The sequence below is a fragment of the Stomoxys calcitrans genome, chromosome 2 (genome assembly GCF_963082655.1).
Source record: "Stomoxys calcitrans chromosome 2, idStoCalc2.1, whole genome shotgun sequence".
Taxonomy (NCBI): domain Eukaryota; kingdom Metazoa; phylum Arthropoda; class Insecta; order Diptera; family Muscidae; genus Stomoxys; species Stomoxys calcitrans.
Genome location: NC_081553.1, coordinates 168,230,275 through 168,252,830, shown reverse-complemented (window position 1 = coordinate 168,252,830; position 22,556 = coordinate 168,230,275). Strand labels below are relative to the sequence as shown.

The 22,556-nt window shown below is 37.2% G+C and overlaps 1 protein-coding gene across 30 annotated transcripts in view; it reads left to right on the top strand.

Annotated features, from left to right (window-relative positions):
- Window positions 1–22,556, top strand: part of LOC106081129 (glutamate-gated chloride channel) — a 274,102-nt gene that overhangs the window by 183,434 nt on the left and 68,112 nt on the right. For 29 of the 30 annotated variants that reach the window (XM_059362527.1, XM_013242999.2, XM_013243013.2 and 26 more), the window contains 2 exons: window positions 13,287–13,356; window positions 22,237–22,473. In XM_059362527.1, the coding sequence (XP_059218510.1) occupies window positions 13,287–13,356; window positions 22,237–22,473 (307 nt within the window). The remainder of the gene's footprint in view (window positions 1–13,286; window positions 13,357–22,236; window positions 22,474–22,556) is intronic. The other variant, XM_013243080.2, reaches the window with a different exon arrangement.

Genomic DNA, 22,556 nt, shown 5'->3' with positions numbered 1-22,556 from the left:
GCATCTTTCTGTAGTTTCCTAGACGGAATAAGTCTTAGAAACTACAGGCGCCGTCCTGTAGTATCACAATCGACGAATACATCGAAGTGGGTCTAATTGCAGACTGCAGCATAAACCTTACCCAACAAAGTATAGTTCTCATTGTTCCATACCCAGATATGGCTCCCATATGATCCGATTTCTCGATCTACCCTTTTTGAATCTCAAAAGGGAGCAATAATTATTCGTTTTGGCGGATTTTTTTTAACATAGAATTTTGTTACGTATTCCAAGATCCACGCTAAGTATGGTCTAAATCGGTTCAAAACTTGATGTTCCTCCTATATAAACCGATCTCACGAATTGGCCTTTTTAGCCTCTAGAGGGAGCAATTAGCAATCGAACGAAATTACCAATTAAAGTTTAAGCCTACTTTTTATAGCCGAATCCGAACGGCGTGCCACAGTGCACCACCTCCTTGGGAAAAAGTTTTTGCTCGTCTGCCATACCAGATGGTACAGTACCTCACAAACAGCTAACCACCGCTGAAAATGTTTTATGATGCTCACGCCAAGAATGGAACCCAGGCGCTCAGCGTCATAAGCGCACATGCTAACCTCTGCGCTATGGAGGCCTTCAATCGGTCCCTTGAGCTTATATATATTTGAAAAAGTCATTCCAAGTCCTTTTACCATGCGATCCTTGATGGCGGGCATATATGATCGGCCCGGTCAAACTTAACGCAATTTTACTTGTTGGGGGTTATACTCATTTTGTCATTCCGTTTGCAACACATCGAAATATCCATTTTCGACCCTATAAAGTACATATATTCTTGATCAGCGTAAAAATCTAAGACGATTGCATGTCCATCCGTCTGTATGTTGAAATCACGCTACAGTCTTTACAAATAGAGATATTGAGAAACTTTGCACAGATTCTTTTTTTATCCAAAAGCAGGATAAGTTCGAAAATGGGCTATATCGAACAATATGTTGATATAGCCCACATATAGACCGATCCGCCGATTAAGGGGCTTAGGCCCATAAAAGCCACATTTATTATCCGATTTTGCTGAAATAAGGGACAGTGAGTTGTGTTAGGCCACTCAACATCTTTTTTCAATATGGCCTAGATCGGTCCAGATTTAGGTTCTTAGGCCCATAAAAGCCACATTTGTTATCCGATTTTGCTGAAATTTGGGAGAGTGAGTTGTGTTAGGCCACTCGACATCTTTCTTCAATTTGGCCTAGATCGGTCCAGATTTGGAAAAGCTTCCATATAGAACGATCTCTCGATTGAAGACTTTGACCCCATAAAAGGAGCATTTATTGTCCGATGTCGCCGAAATATTTCTGCAACTTGGCCCAAATCGGTCCAGATTTAGATATAGCTGCCATATAGACCGATATCTCGATTTAAAGGCGCATTTATAATCCGATTTCACCGATATTTAACACAGTGACTTATGTTAGGCTTTTCGACATCCGTGTCTTATATGGTTCAGATCGGTTTATTTTTAGATATAGCTACCTAAAAGATCAATATTTTTTATACACAATTGAACAATGACTTGTACTCATTAGCACTTACTTACTTTAAATGGCTATGACAAAATATTTGTTCCACTAGCCGAACGTAAAATAGCGTTCCAAGCGCCTCGATCTTCTGCGCTCATTCTAAAATCTCGGACACAAATTTTCGAGGTGTCACCCACCACTTGATCATTCCATCGGGCTTTTGGTCTTCCCGCTTTGCGTGTACCACCGTGTTTGCCTTCAAAAGACTTCTTTGTTGGAGCTTCTTCATCCATTCTGACAACATGACCTAGCCAACGCAGCCATTGTATTTGGATGCGTGTAACTATGCTATCGTCGTCATACATCTTATACAGCTCGTGGTTCATCGTCGCCTATATTCTTCATTATCACAAACTGGTCCATATATTTTGCGAAGAAAGTTTCTCTCAAATACTTCAAGCACTGCCTCCTCTGGTTTCACAAGGACCCATGCTTGAGAACCATATAACAACACGGATAGTATCAGCGTCTTGTATAGTGTAATCTTCGTCTGTCGAGAGGTGGCCTTGTTTCTGAACTGCTTACTTAGTCCAAAGTAGCATCTGTTTGCCAGTATTATTCTTCGCTTTATCTTAAATCTGGTGTCATTCATTTCGGTAACGGCGGTGCCGAGGTAAATAAAGTTGCTGACTATCTCAAAGTTGTGGTTCCCAACTTTCTCCATTTTCTTTATCTGCTCGATGGTGCAAGGCTTTTTGGGAGTTGAAACCATCCATTTCGCCTTATCTCCATTTACTGCTAGACCCATTTTCACTGACTCTCTTTCGATTCTTTCAAAGGCTGCAGTACTTACTTATACCTATGGGGCATAAGGTATGTATATTTCACCGGATGTTGACGAAATGTGGTTAACGCATATCCCCGAAGTGATGGGTATCCAAAGTTTGGCCCGCCCGAACTTAAAGACTTTTTACTTGCTTTAATATAACCATTATTTGGAAGTGTGAGTTGTATTCGACTCTTCGTCATCCGATCACATTAAGGCTAGACCTTAATGGGACTATATTTCGATACAGATAAAAAATCATTGAATATATGTTTCCACCCTAAACATTTTACAAGCAATTTTTTGTAGGCAAGGCTTTAAATCTCTGAATTGTTTATTCATTGACATGAACCTCAAATTCAGCATTTGACTTTGGCTTTATATTATTACTTGTTGCCAACATTTCAAGCAAGGTGAATAAAAATTATGCAGAAATGAATTGTGTTCGTGTGCTCAAAAAACTGGTGCATTTGCACTGAAAGACGTCCTTGTACTTTATTGGCTAGTAGAAGGGAGCGCAAGAGTGCGTGAGAACGAGCAACATTTTGAGAGTTTGCAAAAGAGGAGTAAGGCTGATCGTACTCTTCTGCATATTTTTTCTGAAAAATTTTTCAATGGAAAAGTCTCCGAACACACAATTGTAATCTATTTGTTTGTTTTGAAATAGGATTTAGGCACGTATTTTGGTTAACAAAATACCAAAATTGGGCTCTTCTTCGCTATCTCTCGACGAAAAGTTTAAACTTTCTTCCAAACTACCCATGTTTTTTTGTTAACATTTATAACACATCAATCAACTGCTGTAAAAATCCAAAAATAACATTTAACACTTCGCGTTTTCATATCATAGATCATTCATTCGCTCACAGCATCACCAATTGAATAGTAATAACTCTTATTTAGTTCCTGCAATGGACTCAATTGTTTTTTTTTTTTTTTTTTATTATAATTAACAATTATTTTAATATAATTGAACAAAATGCTTACCACACACAGGCTAATCGATGAACAGCAGAAACAAAAATATAATATACGCCTTTAATAAGTCAAAAAAAAAAAAAAAAACAATCAAACCAAACTTTAACACTCAAATAACAACATTTCGAACTGCAACTGTAAAAAGAGAAAATGTTACACTGAAAAAAAAAAGATTTTGCAATTCCATGCAAATTAAATCGAACATTGTAATATAGAAAAGTTTATTACCACCTTTGTATATTTAAGCTTTACTTGTAAGAAAGTTTTTGAATTGAATTTTTATAACAACAATAACAACAACCAATAACCAAGCAAATCAGTTTAGGAGCACCTGAATCATCCACTTAAATTTCGTTTTAATTTTAATAAGTTCATTTTGTTTTTGTATTTCGTTTTGTTTGTCTTTTATTTTTGTACAGTTTTTTTATGATTTGTTAAACGATTTTTATTTGTCACTTAACAAAATAAATAACTGTAAAAAAAAACAGCCAAACAAAACATGCCACTCTAAACTAACCGAAGCAAAAAATAATTGCCAATGGATTCACATTTCAATTAAACAACTTTGCCATAGCAGCAAAGAGTTCGTTCATCAATTCGAATTTCTATTCCAGTCTTAATTATTCTCTAATCAACTTCAAAGGTATTTTGTGCCGTGTATAACAAACACATACATATTGTTAATTTTCACTTTTTATCTTTAGTTCAAGTTTTAATTTTCAGTTTTTATAAGTATGTCTATGATTTCCAGTTCTATCGATTTATTTTGTATTAAGTTTTTGTTTAAAACATTATTTTTTGTGATTTTTGGTTTATTGAGCATGATGTCCGTTTCCGCCATTTTGATTTTTCAATGCTTGTTACAATAACGATGAGTGAACGATTGATGTTAAATTGCATGTTGCATTTGTTTTTGGCTTTTTATATAAAAAGTAATATTTATTTAATTTTTGTTTTATTATTTTTGTTATGGGACAGCATACGAACTATTGAGAAAGTTCATTTTTAACAGTTTTGAAATGATTAAATTTCTATTAAAAAAAACTACACTTTAAGTTAAGTTAAATAATCAACGTTGGTTCTTACACTTAAAGAATTTTTTTTAGCAAAAACAACAAACAATAATTTTAATTAATTTTTTGTTAAATCCACAAAACTTTTCTACTTTTTTCGTACAATAAAAGTTGGAAAATAGTCTAAAAATGTCAGGAACTCTTCAAAAACTTATATAATTTCGAACTTATATAGCTTACAATATTTCTTATTTTCTACAATTTAACAGTTTATAAACTAAATATTCAACTCATATTTATGATTTTATTTATATATTATACAGCAAATATTTTAATAATCGTTCAGAAGATAAAACATTTTCAACGATTTCCTTCACAAATTAAAATTTTTAATTTTCAAGTTTATTGCCTGTTAGGGCTTGTAATGTCAAATCTGCATACAATGTTAAGTTACATCAGTAAACTAATTTTTCTCGATACAAACGCATGAAAACAAATAAAAACGCATTAAGTTCGACCAAGACGAAATGCACCGATAAAATAATTTTGAAACCAACAACTTTTGACGACAAAATTTGTTAATTTTCCTGCAACAATTTATTTTGAATCTCAACGACGCAAAGTCAAAATTCGTTGTTGAGAGGGACTCACTTTGCAAGCCAACATATAACAAGAACAACAATATTTTTTCTGCGAAACAAAAAACCATCAAACCATCCACCTCATGTGCATTGCTGCTGCACGCTTCGACAGATAAATATAATTTTGAGAAACAACAACTTTGGAAACAAAAAAACACTACGGAAATTGTTCATTTTCCTGCAACAATTTGTTTTGAATCTCAATGACGCAAAATCAAAATTCGTTGTTGAGAGGGACTCGCTTTGGAAGCCAACCCAAAGTTCAAATTTGTTGTTAAAAAGCACTCATTACAAGCTAAGATATAACAACAACAACAATATAAACATAAGCAAGACAAAAAACCAACCACCTGTGCTTTACTTCGGGTGGTGGTGTTTTTATTTTCCTTATTGGCCTCGCGCAGCTTTGTCCCGTTCGTTTTACTGCTGCTCTCAGCTTTTTCTCAGTCACTCTCTTTACTATTACCCTTAAAAACATGCATGCATCCTCTAGTCTACCGACATCATTTTCATTATGATGAAATAAATCAATAAGTACAGCTGCACAGTAATATGTGTCTCATCATTTAAATAAAAAAAGGTAAAAAACACTCTATTTCTGAATACCAAACTCACATTCTTTATAGCGAATTTTTCAAATAAGTTTAACAAAAAAATATAATTTTTTTTTTGACAAACAGGGGACTATTTTTGCAAGTCATGAAAGGCATGTGAGTATTATGCGCTACATGGTTGTACGCCTATTTTAACAAATACCTCAACTGAAGAATTTGTTGAAAGTTATCGAAATTTCAATAATTTTGTCTCCTGTAGAGACTTACTTACGCACTTCAATAAAAATTGTCTTCGATTCAATGCTAAAATTCGTTGAGAATTTAATATTTCACATAAAAATTTGGTAGTTGGTGTTTTTGTTTTAGTTTTTTTTTCTGAGTATCACAGGTACAGCAGAAGGAAGATGCCTTCTTCCTACCGTTGAACCATCCACATTGCTTTAAAAAGCTTAACAACTCTCTCTAAGAAATGAGAACCTAAAGTGGAACTCCTTTTGCCTGCCAGCGCGGGACATACACAGCAGATGTTCTATGGTCTCCTCTTCCTCACAGCTTCTGCACTAGGCGTTACTTGCAACCTTTTGTTGTCAGCATGTTTTCCGATCAGACAGTAAGCTGTCATGACGGTCGCAATGACTAAGACGTCTGTTCCAGCCAGTGAAAGCAAAGCGGTAGACCTCTTCAAGTCTAGTTTTGACAAATATCATTCGCTACCCTTCGGTCCTGATCCAGAAAACTAAGCTTACATGTTGCTAGAGGCACATCCACAGATTCCAGTACCCCTGGAATGTTTGAGGTAGTTCCTAGTTTCGCAAGCTCATCTGCTTTATAATTCCCTAGATTATCTCATATTGAAAGACCTGCGAGAGTAGATGGCGGTTCTTGAATTCAGAAATACATTCCAGCGATTGAATGGCTGTCTGAAAACATATTTATGCTAATTGTCGTTATGACGTTATATCTTAGCCATTCTCCCACTTCTTTAATCGCATGAATCTCCCTTTGATGCACCATACAGTGGTCGGGTAAACTTCTGAATATGACCAGTTCCAGTTCTTCGGAGAACACCCTAAAGCCCATATTGTAATTCCAATGGGTCCTATCAGGAATAGTGATACAGTACTTTTTATCAAAAAGGGGCTCAGGCAGTGTGAAATCCACACTGCCTGGAACAGTGCATCAGAAGGTGTTGTCCTCAGTGCGGCTGTAATACACAAACAAATCATACTATAGACCCTACTGAGTATTGAACTGCAAGTGGATTTTTAATGCGCCGTCCACCACACTGCCTGGAACTGTGCATCAGATGGTGTCGTCCTCAGTGCGGGTGTGATGGAAAAAAAGCAGGTCGATTTTTGAAGTGCTTTTCACCAGATTATAACACCATATTACATTATATGTCTGACAACCGCAGTATACACTAAGTGCATGACACGCGGTTTGAACCTCAAAGTTTTTTCAAGGGTTCTCTTGCAGTTATATAGGGAAAGAGTTGTCATCCTTGTCCTTTCCAAAATGTTTGGTTTAAAGTTCAATTTCCTGTCCAGCAAAACACTCAGGTATTTTGCGCTTTCTGTAAATGGAACACTCTATCCTGCCAAGGAGACAGATGCCACTGTAGGCAACTTGTATCTCCTGCTGAAAAGAACTATTTCCGTCTTGCACGGATCTACGCCTAGAACTCTTTCGGTAGCCTACTTTGGTGTTGCACGTAGAACTTGCTGAAGTATATCTCTTAGAGTGTTGGGAAACTTCCCTTAACCGCAATTACCACGTCATCAGCATACGCGACCACTCATACACCTTTTTCTTCGAGAGACAATAATATATTGTTAATGGTTATATTTTAAAGTTGAGGAGACAGTACATCTCCTTGAGGTGTTCCTCTGCTGCCATCTTTTCAGATCCACAGATCCCAAGCCTGCCGTAATGCATCTTTTTGTGAGTAAGTTATTAATAAACCCTCTTTCATAGAGTTGATGCCTAGAAACTCCAACTCCTTCATGATTGAGGTCGCACAGTGGGATGGAAAAAAAATAAGTCTAAATAAGTATACCATTTTGGAACGGATGGAGATATTTTCATGAAATTTTACATGGTTATTACTGTTAGTCAAATTTCTTCGACACTATAAAAGATATCCCGCAACATTTAGGACTGTTTTTTGTAAGGCTTTTTAAGCACTTTCCAGCAAATGCGCTTTTGACAGCCCGAACAAAATTTTGTAGGAACAAGGTGACCAAATTTGAAGGCCCCCCAATGGGCCCCTGGGACTTCTAGGGCCCTGAAATTGCATATAAATTGAATAACACCTCAGGTATAACAACATATAATTTCAAAAAGATATATCTATCCGTTCCAAAATGGTAGACTTATTTCCACTTATTTTTTTTTTCATCCCACTGTGCATCGATTTTACATTATTGAAAGCACCTTCAATGTCAAGAAATGGTACATCGTATATTCCATTATAGCGAGAGAAGTCAAAATTTTTTATCGCCCAAAGGATTTTAGACTTAGACACAATTTCTCCAATAACCTTCGACGAATGCATATCAGTGACAACCTCTTCTGATGCCAAGTTGTCCGTTCGAGAGTTTCCGGAAATTGTGTATCAATGATTAGTTCTAGTGTTTCCTCACTAGGCATTGACCATCCTTTATCTTACTTCTGAATATATTCCACCATAATAGGTCTTGAGGATAGGATATTTCTTAGCCTAGAAGCTTCAGATGTATTCTCCATTGAGATGCAGAATTCCGCCCAGGACTTGTTATGAGACTTTCATAGCTCTTCCTTGTATTTCCTTAACTCAGCCTTATAGACGTTGCATTCGTGTGGTGCCCTTCGCCCTGTTGAAAAGTTTTCTGCAGCTCTTCCGAAGACAAACCAGTTACGAGGTCCACCACGGTGGTCGCTGTTTTCCCCTTGGCTTGCTACAAGGACATGCTGACACAAGCGAGTCCTTCAAGGCCTTCGTGATCCGCTTGACCATTCCATCTATATCCTCCGCAGTTGCCACTTCCTTTTCTGTTCTACAAGGGATAGACGTGCGGAATGTGTGCTCAAATATATCCCAATCCAACTTTCTTCTGTTTAGCAGCGAGACCACTTCTACAGTATTTTCCCCGAGGCTGTAATTAATATACCGATGATCAGAGAAGCTGTGCTCATCCAACACTTCTCAGTCACATATCCTTCCGCTTATATCTTATGATACAAAGGTAACATCTAGTACCTCCTGCCTGTTCCTTACAACTAAGGTCGGTTTATTCCCTTTATTACAAATAGCTAGATCGCAATTTTTAATAAATTCAATAAGCAGCTCACCCCTTTCGTTGATACCCGAACTTCCCCATATCTGGTTGTTGTTGTTGTAGCAGTTTATTGTGTTCTATCCGTCGTCTGCTTGATTCTGTTGAATGTCAAGACCTAGGAACTCTGCGACTAAGATGGGGCGCGTCCACAGGGATCTGGGTCTGAGTCGAGTGGGTCTGGCCGGGCAGTTAAACAGGTGACGTGTATCGTGCGGTCCCTGGTTACAATCGGTAAGTACGCTCGAGAGTATGTTGTATATGGTGGGGAGAAGACTTTTTCCTCTGGAATAGCACATAGTATGCTAAGCCTCCAATCAACGGGTATTTTAATCTTTCACACACTACGCTCGAAATTATGTTGTATATGGTGGGGAGGAGACTTTTTCCTCTGTAATAGCACATAGTATTCTAAGCCTCCAATCAACGGGTATGCGTTCTTCTAGCCAGATCGCTTAGACAAGCTGATGCTTTCGCCTTATCAGCGTATCGCTTCCGGTTTTGCATAGTTCAGATGGGAATCTTTCGGCTCCTGCTTCCTTGTTGTTCTTCAGCCTGGTCACAACTACTTTGACCTCATTCAAGGACCAATCATCAAGGATTGGGTCCGCGGTATCTTCTTTGTCGCCATTGAAAGACTCTAGCAGCTGGGAAAATGTCCATATCCCGAGCGCCCTATCTGCATCTCTTGCCAGATTTCTTACTTTGTCTCTGTAGGACGCTGTGTCTGCACCAAAGCCATCGTTTCGATATTTGATTCTTTGGTAATATTTGCGGACTTTATTCCTTCTGCGGAATAGACGTTTCTCCTTTTTCATTTTATCCCAATACTTCACCTCAATCTGGCCCGTTGCTACTGATTGCAGGCTGCCAGGATGCCGCTTTCCTGGCTTCAGCAGTATTTCGTGGAACCATTGGTTTCTTGGTGGAGGCATCGCGATAAGAAGTGATTTCATCAAGCAGTTGAATCAGTCGAGTTGTGTATGCCTTTGCCATCTTTTGTGTTTGCAGCTTTTCAATGCCCAGCTTCTGTGAAGTATCAGATCGTACTTTCCTCGCCACGCTCAAACGGGTGTGAACCAAACATCTGCACAAAACCATACATTGGTGACTGTTTATGCTGAACTCATGTTGTTGTATTTAAAGTCACTGATGAGAGAAAGACGGAGTAAAACGTACAAGTTGCTGTTGAGTAGATGATTTTGAAAAACAACACCCATTCAGTGCTTGGTAGTATTTTTATCTTGAATTCATCGCCGCAAATATGAGATATGAGAAATAACTTGCTATGTTTCTTATGAAAGTGTATCGCTGTCATTTTCAAAAGATGAACCGATCACACAAATCGATGCTTTTATGAAATCAACCACGTTGCCTTCGTACGAATTTCGTACTATGAAAGCAGACGACAAGAAAAATACTTTGCCTGAAGCAAAATGTACTCGAATGCATGCATTGTACAACGATCACTCACTGAAATCTGAACCCTGCTGGCATAACATTAGGCAACCCATGAGAAAGTTTCAGCAACTCTTCCCGACGATCTTCTTACGTTTTAATCGTCCGTATGAGTCGTGAAACACTCTTCTAGGATATCATTGGACAAACCATTCCGTGTGCGGTAGATTTAGCGATTCTTCACGACGAGTATTATATAACTCATTGCGTTATAATTTTGTTTTTCTTACGCGGTGCGTTTAGGACTTGTATTGTACAACAACTTTTACAATATAAACTCTCACTTGGCTTTTATGACGTTTGGTACTTAAAATTACGAATATGACGAGTAAAACTAAATTTTTTTTTTAAATTTTTTCCTAGTTGTTACGTTTTTGATGAGCGAACTAATGCATTTTTAGATCTTCCAAGCAAATCACTTGCAACTCTCATAGAATAATATTTAATAAATATTACAAAACACGTATTTATTGCTCGTCCAGGGGAGTAATGCGCAACTCTCGATATAGAAAATTTTAGATAGTAGCACTACTGTTCGTCCTTGTCTTTCGTCAGAGCTTGGTCACAAATAAGGCTGCAAAAATTTGGCCTTTATTAGGGTTGTGGCAAGCCTCTTATCCACCAGGGTTAGCCTTGGGGCAAGGTGTTTAATTCTCCGACTAACCAAAAAATCCACAGACAAATTCCCTTTTCTTGCCACGTTTGGTGTTGTTGTGGGGTTTTTTTTCAATATATTCGTCAGTGGGTATACTGCTTTTTTCTATACTGGGTCCAGACATTCCAGCTGTAGCTGTGGATTGTCCTTTTTTCGTTTGCGTGTCTCATCAACGTTAGCGAAGTCCGTTATTACTTTTCCTTAATTTCTCGGTGTAATATTTATAGTATTCCGGTTGCGGGTTACTGGCCTAGAGCCCCAACCCCATGGGTTTTGTGGGATCAAAAATGTATCCCTCAATGAAGTGAGCCGCTTGCTTCAAAATCCGACGCTAGCCTCCAGACACCCTCAACCTGGGAGAAAACTTTGCTGTTAGTTATTTAAAGGCAATAACTCGCCTTGCCATTTCGAGTATCATCAGAGTAAGTAAGAGTCACGCATTTGCAACTACTGCGCATAAAAACGAAGCGTTCCGCAACCTATATTAATACAACTGAGTGTATAGGAACACATACCATAATTTTTTACAGATCGACGAAACCGTGGTTTACTAGGTATGAACTATTTCAATTTGTAGTTCCTATGCTGTTCCATTGCTGTTGACCTTTGGTAATTTCTATTAATTTTATTTGTATTTCTATCTATTTTTTGTATTTGCAAATAATCGATACATTTCTGCATTTTAATAATATTATTATGGCTTTTGATAAAACAACACTACGACTAAATTTTAATTATTATATACTAAAATTTAATTATAATAACTACACACTCACACATACTCGTATGTATATAAATAAATGTAAAAATAACATTTTATTTTTGTTTAGTTACAGTTACTGTTTAAAATAAATTAATTGAATTTTTAATCAATATTAAATAAAATAATGTAAAAATTGCTATAATTCACACACAAGGATACATACCCATTGAAGAAATATGTCAACAAATATTAGGGGTATTCACGACAGGGCGTATATCGATGTGAATGCTTTGTCATCGTTTTCTCATCCCCATCACAAGTTTACATATCAGCCATTTACACCGGAATAGGTCAAAGCGTGAATACCCTTAAGAGATGGATGGCCTAACCATCCATCCCACAATCTACAACTTCAAGTTCTGCTAAGGCATGAGAGTTGAGTTTACAGTACAGTATGAACTATTATTCTATTGTATTGTGCCCATAGAAAAGTTGAATTTGTAAGAAAACCCTAACATATACTAAACATTATTAATTAAGTGTATTTGTTTTCTAATGTTATCAATTGCTGTGAATGCCAATGCTGCCTGAAAGTATGCCTTAAAATATGTAGTGAATGAAACTGCTGCTAATGCTGATTATTGCCTGCTGCTTTGCTTCTCTTTTATATTTTGCAACTAAACTAGCCTTAATTCCTATTGCCTACTATCTCTTAAACCTATGCTATACTTCCTCCTCTTCTTCTTATTCTTCTTCTGTTGCATACTGTGCTTTTAATGAGTTGATGCTTTAATGCATAGACATAATTATAAACTTGAATTAAATAAACCGTTGAAGAAACCCAAGTACCTAATGCTTACTAAAAACCCATTAAACAAGTTGTTGCCATGCGCTTTGGAATGCTCGATAACATCAGTAAAATCAAGAAACCCCCCAGAAAATCAATTCAAATCAGACACAAACTCTCTATTTCTCCCCCCCAGTCATACGAAAGCCAAATTCTGTCTTGTCAAATATTCTAAATCATTGCTAGAGCCAAAGATCAAACGAAAATGCAAACCACCCCACCCATTGCCAAAATTGAGCCTTGTATCTGCATATCTCAACTAATCGGTATTCAATCGCAACATTTTGAAATTAGTGCCATGATCCCCCCAAACAAAAACAAGCAAGCATATATATAATCGGATGAGACCACTTGAATAAATTCGTTTCACGCCAGAATTACAATGATCTGAAATCTGAAAGACCCATTCTCAAATTCTGATCACCAACAGCTATCGAATACCTCCTCCCCCATTAACAAAACATTTTTTTTTTTTTTTTGGAAAATAGAAACGCATTTAACCTCTAATAAATTTTAATAGAAATTTTCGTTTAATCCAATATACATATATTTACAATATATACAAATATTTATAATCGCAAAATATTAATCAAAACTTATGTATTTTTTATATCCATCCCCATTGTCCTACCTTCAAAATTCAAATTCGAAAAATCAACCGTCCATCGTCATATCAATGAAAAAAAAAATCACCACAAAAATCGAAAATTAAAATTCAAATAAATCACCAACGATCACACCACCTCCACCACCACCTCCACTACAACTACTACAACCACCTTCACCAACGCTATACAGGAATACAGTGTACAGCTAACATTCCGTGAACAATGGACAGATGAACGTTTAAAATTTGATGATATACAAGGTTTGTATTATTTAAGACAAGTTTACACTATGCGATTGAATCGTACGGTTTTCCAGTGATCACTGAAATCACTTGAAATGTCTCTCCCAACACCATCACTATCACACATCACGTCACGTCTACACGCTCTCACCAAATCTAATACTACCACAACTACTACTACTACTATTGCTAGCTAGCCACTAAACTCAACACTACTCGTACTGTAACCACCCAGAATGGCATAGCAATTGAAATGCTACGTAGCCATTATTGCATAACGTCATCCCCAAGTTGGACCAAGTCCTGAACCCTTCTACATATTTTTGTATATATCTATGTATGTATGTAAATTATTACTATATTCAAAAGATAATTTCAAATGAGTTCTTAGGTTGTCAAAGAGAGCTTTGGTCACTACTGGCTACCGGTCAGGAAAACTATAAAATATTTCCCGTCTTTGAATGTCGTCAATAACTCTCTTTAACTTAAGAAAAAAGTAAAACTACATAAAAGCACCTATGTGTACATAAGTGTTTTAAATATTATTTACATATTCCCTATGTATATAACAGTCCTTTGTATGTTTATATGTCTGATTTTAAAACTAACCAAGGGATACAAATTAATAAACTAAAAGTTTTTTAATGTTTCGCTTTTTTTACATATCAACTTTAATCTCATTCTAGCGTCTCTATAAACCGTAAATTAAAATCCAAAGAAAACTAACAGTCTAGTTGGCAACATTGTTATAAAGAAACAAGAATATTTGAACAACAGATCAATGCCCTAAGACGGGCGAAGTATGAATGAAATTTCCTTTACATTCTACATTAAAATCAATTGAAGATTAAAATTGGAAGCTATACCCATATGTGATCAGATTTGAGATCATCCTGGAGCAGAAGTTAGCATGTCCGCCTGGGTTCAAACCCTGGCGTGAACAATGAAAAACTTTTCATCGGTGGTTATCCCCTAATTAAAGCTGGCTGGGCCGAATCTTATATACCATGGTCGAGTTCTATGCGCAGTATCTCTTTTTAGGCAAACAAAGAACATTGAATAAGAACTGTTATGCTATAGGAGCTATATCAAGTTATAGTCCGATTCGGACCTTAAATGAATGCTGAACATTGTAGAAGTCATTGTGTAATATTTCAGTTCATTCGGATAAGAATTGTGCCTGTAGGGGCTCAAGATGCAAACTAGGGAGATCGGTTTATATGGGAGCTGTATTCAGCTATAGATCGATTCAGACCATATTGGACACGTATGTTGAAGGTCATGGGAGAAGCCCTTGTACCTTGTACAATATTTCTGCCGAATCGGATGAGTAATGCGCCCTTTAGAGGCTCAAGAAGTCAAGATCCAAGATCGGTTTATATGGCAGCTATATCGGGTTATAGACCGATTCGAACCGTACTTAGCACAGTTATTGGAAGTGGTACCGATACGCTACGTGCAAAATTTCAGTCAAATCGGGCGAGACCAAGATCGCTTACTTAGCACAACTATTAGAAGTCAAAACAAAATACCTCATGCTAAATTTCAACCAAATCGGATGAGAATTGCACGCTCCATTGGCTCAAGAAGTCAAGATCCAAGATCGGTTTATATGACAGCTACACCAGATTATGAAAACGATTTTAATCATACTTAGCACAGTTGTTGGAAGTGATAGCAACACACTACGTGTAAAATTTCTGTTAAATGGGACGGAATTACGCCCTCTGGAGGCTCAAGAAGTCAAGACCCAAGATCGGTCAATATGGCAGCTATATCAAAACATGGACCGATTTGGCCCATTTACAAACCAACCGACCTACACTAATAAAAAGTATTTGTGCGGTTCAAGCGGTTAGCTTTACTCCTTCGAAAGTTTGCATGCTTTCGACGGACAGACGGACGGACATGGCCAGATCGACTTAAAATGACATGACTATCAGGAATATATATACTTTGTGGGGTCTCAGACGCATATTTCGAGGTGTTACAAACAGAGTGACGAAATTAGTATACCCCCATCCTATGGTGGAGGTTGATATGGCTCAGTCCAAAAACATTGTTCCGGGTTGTCCATGGCTCCTGAATTAAGGCCATATGAATCTTCGCCTTACTGATTTCCTCCATCAGACTGTGTGTAGCCGTCTCACTCTGATGGAGGTTCATTTTCATGACCTCAATCATTGGTCCTCCAGTAACATGGTCTAATCGTCGGCTGCATTGAATCTCCTGTCACTGCACTGCCTGATATTTCAATGTTGGGATCCTTGCCTCTCCTAGTCTTGAGGCAAAGATCTTGAGATTATTTTAAAGAGATTAGAATGCAAGATAAATATCTGATCTTGCTTTCATACGCTATGCTCATGTCTTTGCTAAAAAGTAACATGAAAATTCGATGTCATGTAGCCGACTCCGCCCGATTTTGGTCTTTCCGAATTTTTGATATGAACTATTCTGCTACTTACTTCATATCCAATACTTCTGAAAAAAATCGCAAAGCATAAGCTATAACGATTTTCTTTATATTACCCCCTTACCAACTTTCTTTATCGTTTTCTTCTACATGTTAATACTTCCAGGACAAGAGTCGTAACTCACATCTTTGTGCAAAGTTTGTACCACTTTCAACATTTGCTTTGAGTATTCATAGGACAATATATTGACACATATTTAACGCAATGATAAATCAACAAAATTAGATGCAAAGCACGTCAAAACTCGCCTTTTGTATTGATAAAACAGTCCTCATAGAAATTAACAACACCATCCGAGTTTGAAATGGTACGCCTTAATTGGCCTTGATAAAATTTACTCCTTTTGAAACAACATCCTAATATTCATACTGATCATATTCAGTGTTCTATAGCGTTATTTATTCCTTTATGTTTTCTACATACAGCAGTATACGCTGCCGACTTAAGATTTCATTGCAAATGTTTTCCTAAAGCATACCAGATTTGCCCTTTCCAGGACATTAAATTGATATGTTATATTCTCAAACTAGAAAATAGACTCCCATTCCCTAAAAACAAGTGTAATCATCACTTCAAGATCCCCATCGTTTGTCTATCCATTTTGTGTTGCGAAGAGCCTCTTGCAGAATCCCGAATGGATATGTGTTTTTAATCTTTGAGGTTCGGAACTTGTCTACTACTGTAGTCTGTTCTATCGGCGCTACGGAAGTCGACATCCCTTAACGAAACAATATGTATTAATTCGATTACTTTTCTGGTATTAGTAGCTAATACTTCAAGTATTGTCCTTCCTTATGACACATAACACAAAAAAGACAATTTATAACAATGTTGCCATTTTACACCACATTTATGCATTTACCAAACCAAAATTCTTCCCTTTAAACATTTATTCTTCAGTCACTACTTCGTTTACATCTCCATTGTAGTCGGTGAAGTGGATATGAATATCCACAATGTGAACCTCATCGTCAACGCATTGTCATACCAGAGACAAAGAGTTTTTTTTAACAGATCGTCTGATTCAGTCGCATAGTTTAAACAAACCTTTATTCCTCTAAAAGGCTAGTTTACACGAAACAATTGAATTGTGCGATTTTTTAGAAAAATCATCAAAATGTTTATATATGCATCTTAAAATAATATTTAATATATATATATTATTTTTTTTTTTTTGTTAAAAGTGGTTGAGATTGGGTATTCATTTAGTTGTAGATTAGCTTGAAGAAATATCGCCCTTTTAAATAGAATTGGAATCTGAGTGATCAAGAATCCTTTTTTTGGTTCATGGCGATTCTTCTAATACCTTTTCTGCAATTCGACTTTTTTGTCATTGTGCTTATTTTATTCAAATGGAAAAAAATCTTAAAAAAAATATATCCCTTAATATTAACCCGATGTCCTTTTCAGCTAGGAAAATTTTTAGCATGTCTCTCCTTTCTATCCAGGACTTTTTCCTTCATTGTAGTAAGGAATTCAAGCATAACTTATAATTTAATATAAGATAAGGTAAGCTTCAAATGTCAACCGCATTAAAGCCATAGCATGCTTGGATTCAACGATTGTGTCCCCTTCTGCTGCTGCACGAATTTGGAAACTTTTTCCATTCTATACTCCAAGTTCATAACTCTACGCAAGATCTTTCATTCATTCATTTATTCTCTATCCATGATTTTTAAGATTAACCGCAATAGTGATATTGCTATTAAGGATATTTTGTAATTAAACATTCGATTTGACGTGCATTTCTATGCGTTGGATGTGAGCTTTCTCCCTTCCAACAGAGAGAGTGTCATATGTTCTGTCCATCTCTATGCTCTGGAATTCACCAAAGTTTACCTAGAAATCTGCCGATTTATATTGGATTTACATTCTTAAGCGATTGGCTGATGTAGACTTGAATCCTATCTACACGTTTCGCTAAAGAATCATGTTTTCTGGTATCTCGATTATTGCAGCATAAATCCATGTAATTTTGCGATTTTAGGACAATGGTGAGAAAAATCCAGGTATTTGATACCATTTTGTTGTTTAATTCATCCAGCTTAGAACAATTGTGTTATTTTTTCGCTTCTACAATATTTCCAATAGAAACATAAAACAACAAAGGGCATTCAAAGACGACTCCGGAGGGTCAATACGCTGAGCTTTATCCTCGCCGCACATAATGACCTGACGCAACTAATGATTGATCCAACACACATTTTGTGTGTTCAAGGACACCAGAATATTACTCTTGACATTTCCCTCACTTCACACCCTGAGAAGTGTGAAGTTGGAGTCCTTGCACCTCTTGGTAATTCCGATCACTGCGTCGTTTCAGCAACATTTTCGTATTCTGTTTTTCGTACCTCCTCCCCAGTTCCAAGTCGTTCAAAAAAGCTTTGCTCGATGTTCGAAAAAGCTGGTTGAGCAGAGCTCAATTATTTTTTCCAGCATTTCAATTGGAAACTTTGGAAACCAGGCATGCAGAGATGCTGTCAGTTCGTTAGAAGAGGTTTTCAGGAATTGGCGTTTAGAAAAACCCCAATACTGAACGGCTGCCCAAACAGACAAGAACTTCGTGTGCCAATATACATTGGCACGAAAAGTTTATACACAAACAAGATCTAAGTGCCAATCTCGACGTAAATAAATCCCCTGGCCTGGATGCTATATCGACACTAGCTGTATGTAAGTGTTCTTCGACGCTTGCTCGTCCACTACGCAATCTTTTCAATCTTGCTTTCCGTGCGGGAATCTTCCCAGCTGGTTGGAAGGTTGCGAACGTTCAGCCGATACCCAACCCTGCGAATTACCGAACAATTGCGGTTTTCTCCAACCTTAACAAGCATGGTTAACCACCATCTTGTGAAGTATCTTGAGTCCAATGACCTCCTCAGCGATAGACATGGTTTCTGCAAAAATCGTTGGAGTTACTCTATCCACCAGTTTGGTGAAAGCAAGGTCGTGACACTGAGCAAGGCATTTGACGCAGACACAGACATCGAATGCAATCCACTCATTTGGGAATGACAGCAGTCTTTGTCATATATACTCATCCAGCCATAGGCCATTCTTCAGGAAACTGAAGACAGAAGGCGTATAATGGATGTGACACTCTGCCAGGACTTGCTGGACATTTCCAAGTGGGGTCGAATGAACAGAGTAGATTTTAATGCACGCAAAACGCAGTGTTGTTTGTTGTCACACAAACGATTCGCTGACTCAATCCAATCTACAATATCTGTCGACGGTATAGATGTTGAACAGTCGAATTCTCTTGATGTTCTGATACAATGTGATGTCCGTTGGATACAATGTGATGTCCATTGGATATAATGTGATGTCCGTTGGTCAAGATACAATGTGATGAAGATACAATGGGATGTCCGTTGGTCAGCCCATGTATTTGAAGTGCCGAAAGAAGAATCCAAGTGTTTAGGGTTTCTTAAGCGATGCAAGAATTACTTTACACCCTCTGACCTCAATATATATACTACCTACATCAAAGCTTCCAAATCATCCTTGGAACTTCTGGACCACTTTCAGAGAAGAGCGCTAGTGTCGATTGGCGACGGTAGGCTATCCAACTAAATATATTGTTTCCCTTGAGCATCCCTCGACTGTCACAGATCTCTCAACAAGATGGCTGAACAGTTCAAAATTCACCTGTTATGAGTGCCGGGCCACAAAGATATGCCAGGGAATTGTAAAGCGGATGAGCTTGCGAGACAAGGGATACTGGAATCTGTGGGTATGCCTCTAGCAACATGTAAGCTACGTTTTCAGGACCAAGCCAAGAGGAAAACAAATTATAGATGGTCACAAAGAGGGCGCTGTGAGCATTCCAAAACTATATGGCCTAATCTAGACTTGAAGAGGTCTACTGCTTTGCTGTCATTGGCTAAAACAGACGTCTCAGTCATTGTGTCCGTTATGGCAGGTCACTGTCTAATCGGAAAACATGCTGACAGACTGAAGGTTGCCAGCAACGACTTCTGCAGAAGCTGTGAGGACAACGAAGAAGAAGAGACTATAGAACACCTTCTGTGTGTGTGTCCCGCACTAACAGTCAGAAGGAGTTCCACTTTAGGTTCTCATTTCTTTGAGAACATAGCTGATTTAGCGGATGTGAACATTCGCAAGTTATCGGGCTTTCTGATCTGGATGGTTCAACGGTAGGAACTAGAAGGCATCTTCCTTCTTCTTGTCCTGTGGTGTCACAGTGAACGAAAACGTCTAAGTGAGACTGCCACTTAAACCTAACCTAAAGCATCGTCGTAATGTGGGTTGTGTGACGCGTCGATATCGATACTTCCATGGTGTGTGCTCCATACACATTAATCTTCTTATTCCTGAAGTAAGGATGTTCGCCAGAAATACTAGACTTTCTAGGAACTCACACCCGTTTGTTAGTGTGCCCGAACAGTTCGTATGTGGAATAGGCTATCTGCTAATGTCTATCCACCTGATTGTGACATCCAGATCCCCTCTGATCCTTAATTTTTTCCTTGCAAACTCAATGCGCTGCATAAATAGGGAACATCCGCTCCGTGTTGGTTGAAAAAAAAATGCTAAGCCTTCGTGTATATTACTTAGGTGGCCAGGGTTGAAACTATGATTCCAAAAGGCTTCCTTACCGATTCTTCACAAGTTTTGAATACCAGATGCTTTGCAGTCCTTTAGCTTTTCTTCGCAGTTTCGGTCCATATATCTTTCCAGCTGGATCATCATCCATTCTCACGATATGATCCGGGCAACGCATTCATAGTATATTAGTACAATTAACAATGCCATGCCGGCTCTTAGTTTGTATGACATCAATATTCTCCGTTAAAGCAGATTGGTCAATAAATTTTATGACGGATTTTTTCTCGAACACTCCAAACACTACTTCGTGGCATTTCGCCACTTTGTAATATAAGTTAGGCATTGTAGTCATAAAAAAGACTCAAAGGTATACAAAATAGAGCTGGCAAACTATCGATACTAACAACATTCAATATTCTCGATATTTCTAAAAATATATATCGATACTATCGCTAATTTCCCATCGCCTATATTCAAACGAAAATGAGAAGTAAGAATCAGGTGATCGATTTATGTAGAAGCAATATCGATGTTGAAAGAGAGAAAAACTTTTAATCCAATCGGATGAAAATTGCGCCCTCTTTAGGCGTAATGTACCTTAAAGGATACATTCAATGTCGGATTGCTTATGTTTATAAAATTTTACAACAAATTTAACTTTGCCGAAAGTGTCGACAGGAAAAAAATCAATCGATATTCAGACAAAAAATAATATATCGATAGTGTCATAGATATTTTGCCAGCTTTACACAAAAGCTTTTTTATACCCATTCACCAAAGTTTGGGGCCTTTACTAAACACATCGTTCCACTTTGCTTGTTGGCCGTAAGATACCATTTGAGGTCCCAGAAACCATTGGCCGCCATGGACCAAATTAAGCTCTTATCTTCTGGCATTCATTAAGTCCTTAGAAAAAGATGTAATAATCATATACTTACACAGTTTCACAATCATTTAATCCAATACCCAGTCTCAACGAAATCAATCTGAAAAGCTTCAATGTATATAAAAAAAAAAACCTAAACGGAGCCCCCTACTTGGTAGACATAAAAATATATAAAATCATGTGCGTGCATGTAAGAATATCAATGAGAGAAGCTATCTTCGTTAGCAACCGGATGTATAAAATGAGAGTAAAGCATTCACCACAGTCACCACAACGATGAGAGAGAAAAAGAGAGATCACAAGTCTTAGGGCTCGATTAGTAAAAACGTAGCGTAGCTATAAGCGCAAATGTCCCTGCAATGGTACACTGAACTATGTTACACAATAGTTCTTTGTACTAACAAGAAAACAAACGAACGAGAGAGGGAGAGAGACAAAGAGAGATAATGCATGGCATAAATCGCTACATTTCGACTAATCGAGCCTTTCAAGACTACTGCACCACAATGGTAGTTGATAATTTTTTGTGAATACAGATCGTACGACTGGCATCGTGTAAACTAGCCTTTATTGTTTGTAAAGGTTAACATATATTATACAAATCAGCTGTGTTTGCGTTTTGTTTACATCAATAAAAATGAAATCATCTGATTCAAACGCATTGTGTAAACTGATCTTATACTACTACTAAGCAAAAAAGAAAAAGAATTAAATCAAATTATTATTTATTATTTTTTTTTCAATTGAATTTAGAGTAAAATAATTTTTTGTTCTTGAGCGCCTAGAGACTGTGTTTTTGTATTTGTATGTAGATTTTAGTTTTAGATCATTTAACATTTGAATTTAGTTCGATATAAATATATCTAATTTTTCTTGAAACTTAAGTTGAATGTGTGTTGTGTGAATATAAACTTTTGTTTGGTCTTAATGAAATATATTAATCGTTTAAAATTTATACACTTATAGGTCGTTTAAAATATTTGACCCTAACAGAGGCAAATCGCGTGTGGATGCCAGATTTGTTCTTTTCGAATGAAAAGGAGGGTCATTTCCATAATATCATTATGCCTAATGTTTATATCCGTATATTTCCAAACGGTTCTGTTTTATATAGTATTCGTATCTCATTAACATTGGCTTGTCCTATGAATTTGAAATTATACCCCTTGGATCGGCAAATTTGTTCACTACGTATGGCCAGTTGTAAGTATGAGTTTGATCAAATCTCTATCTTTCCTTTTCCGTTCTTTTTTTCTGTCTTTCTTTCGATCTTGAAGGCTTTTCCA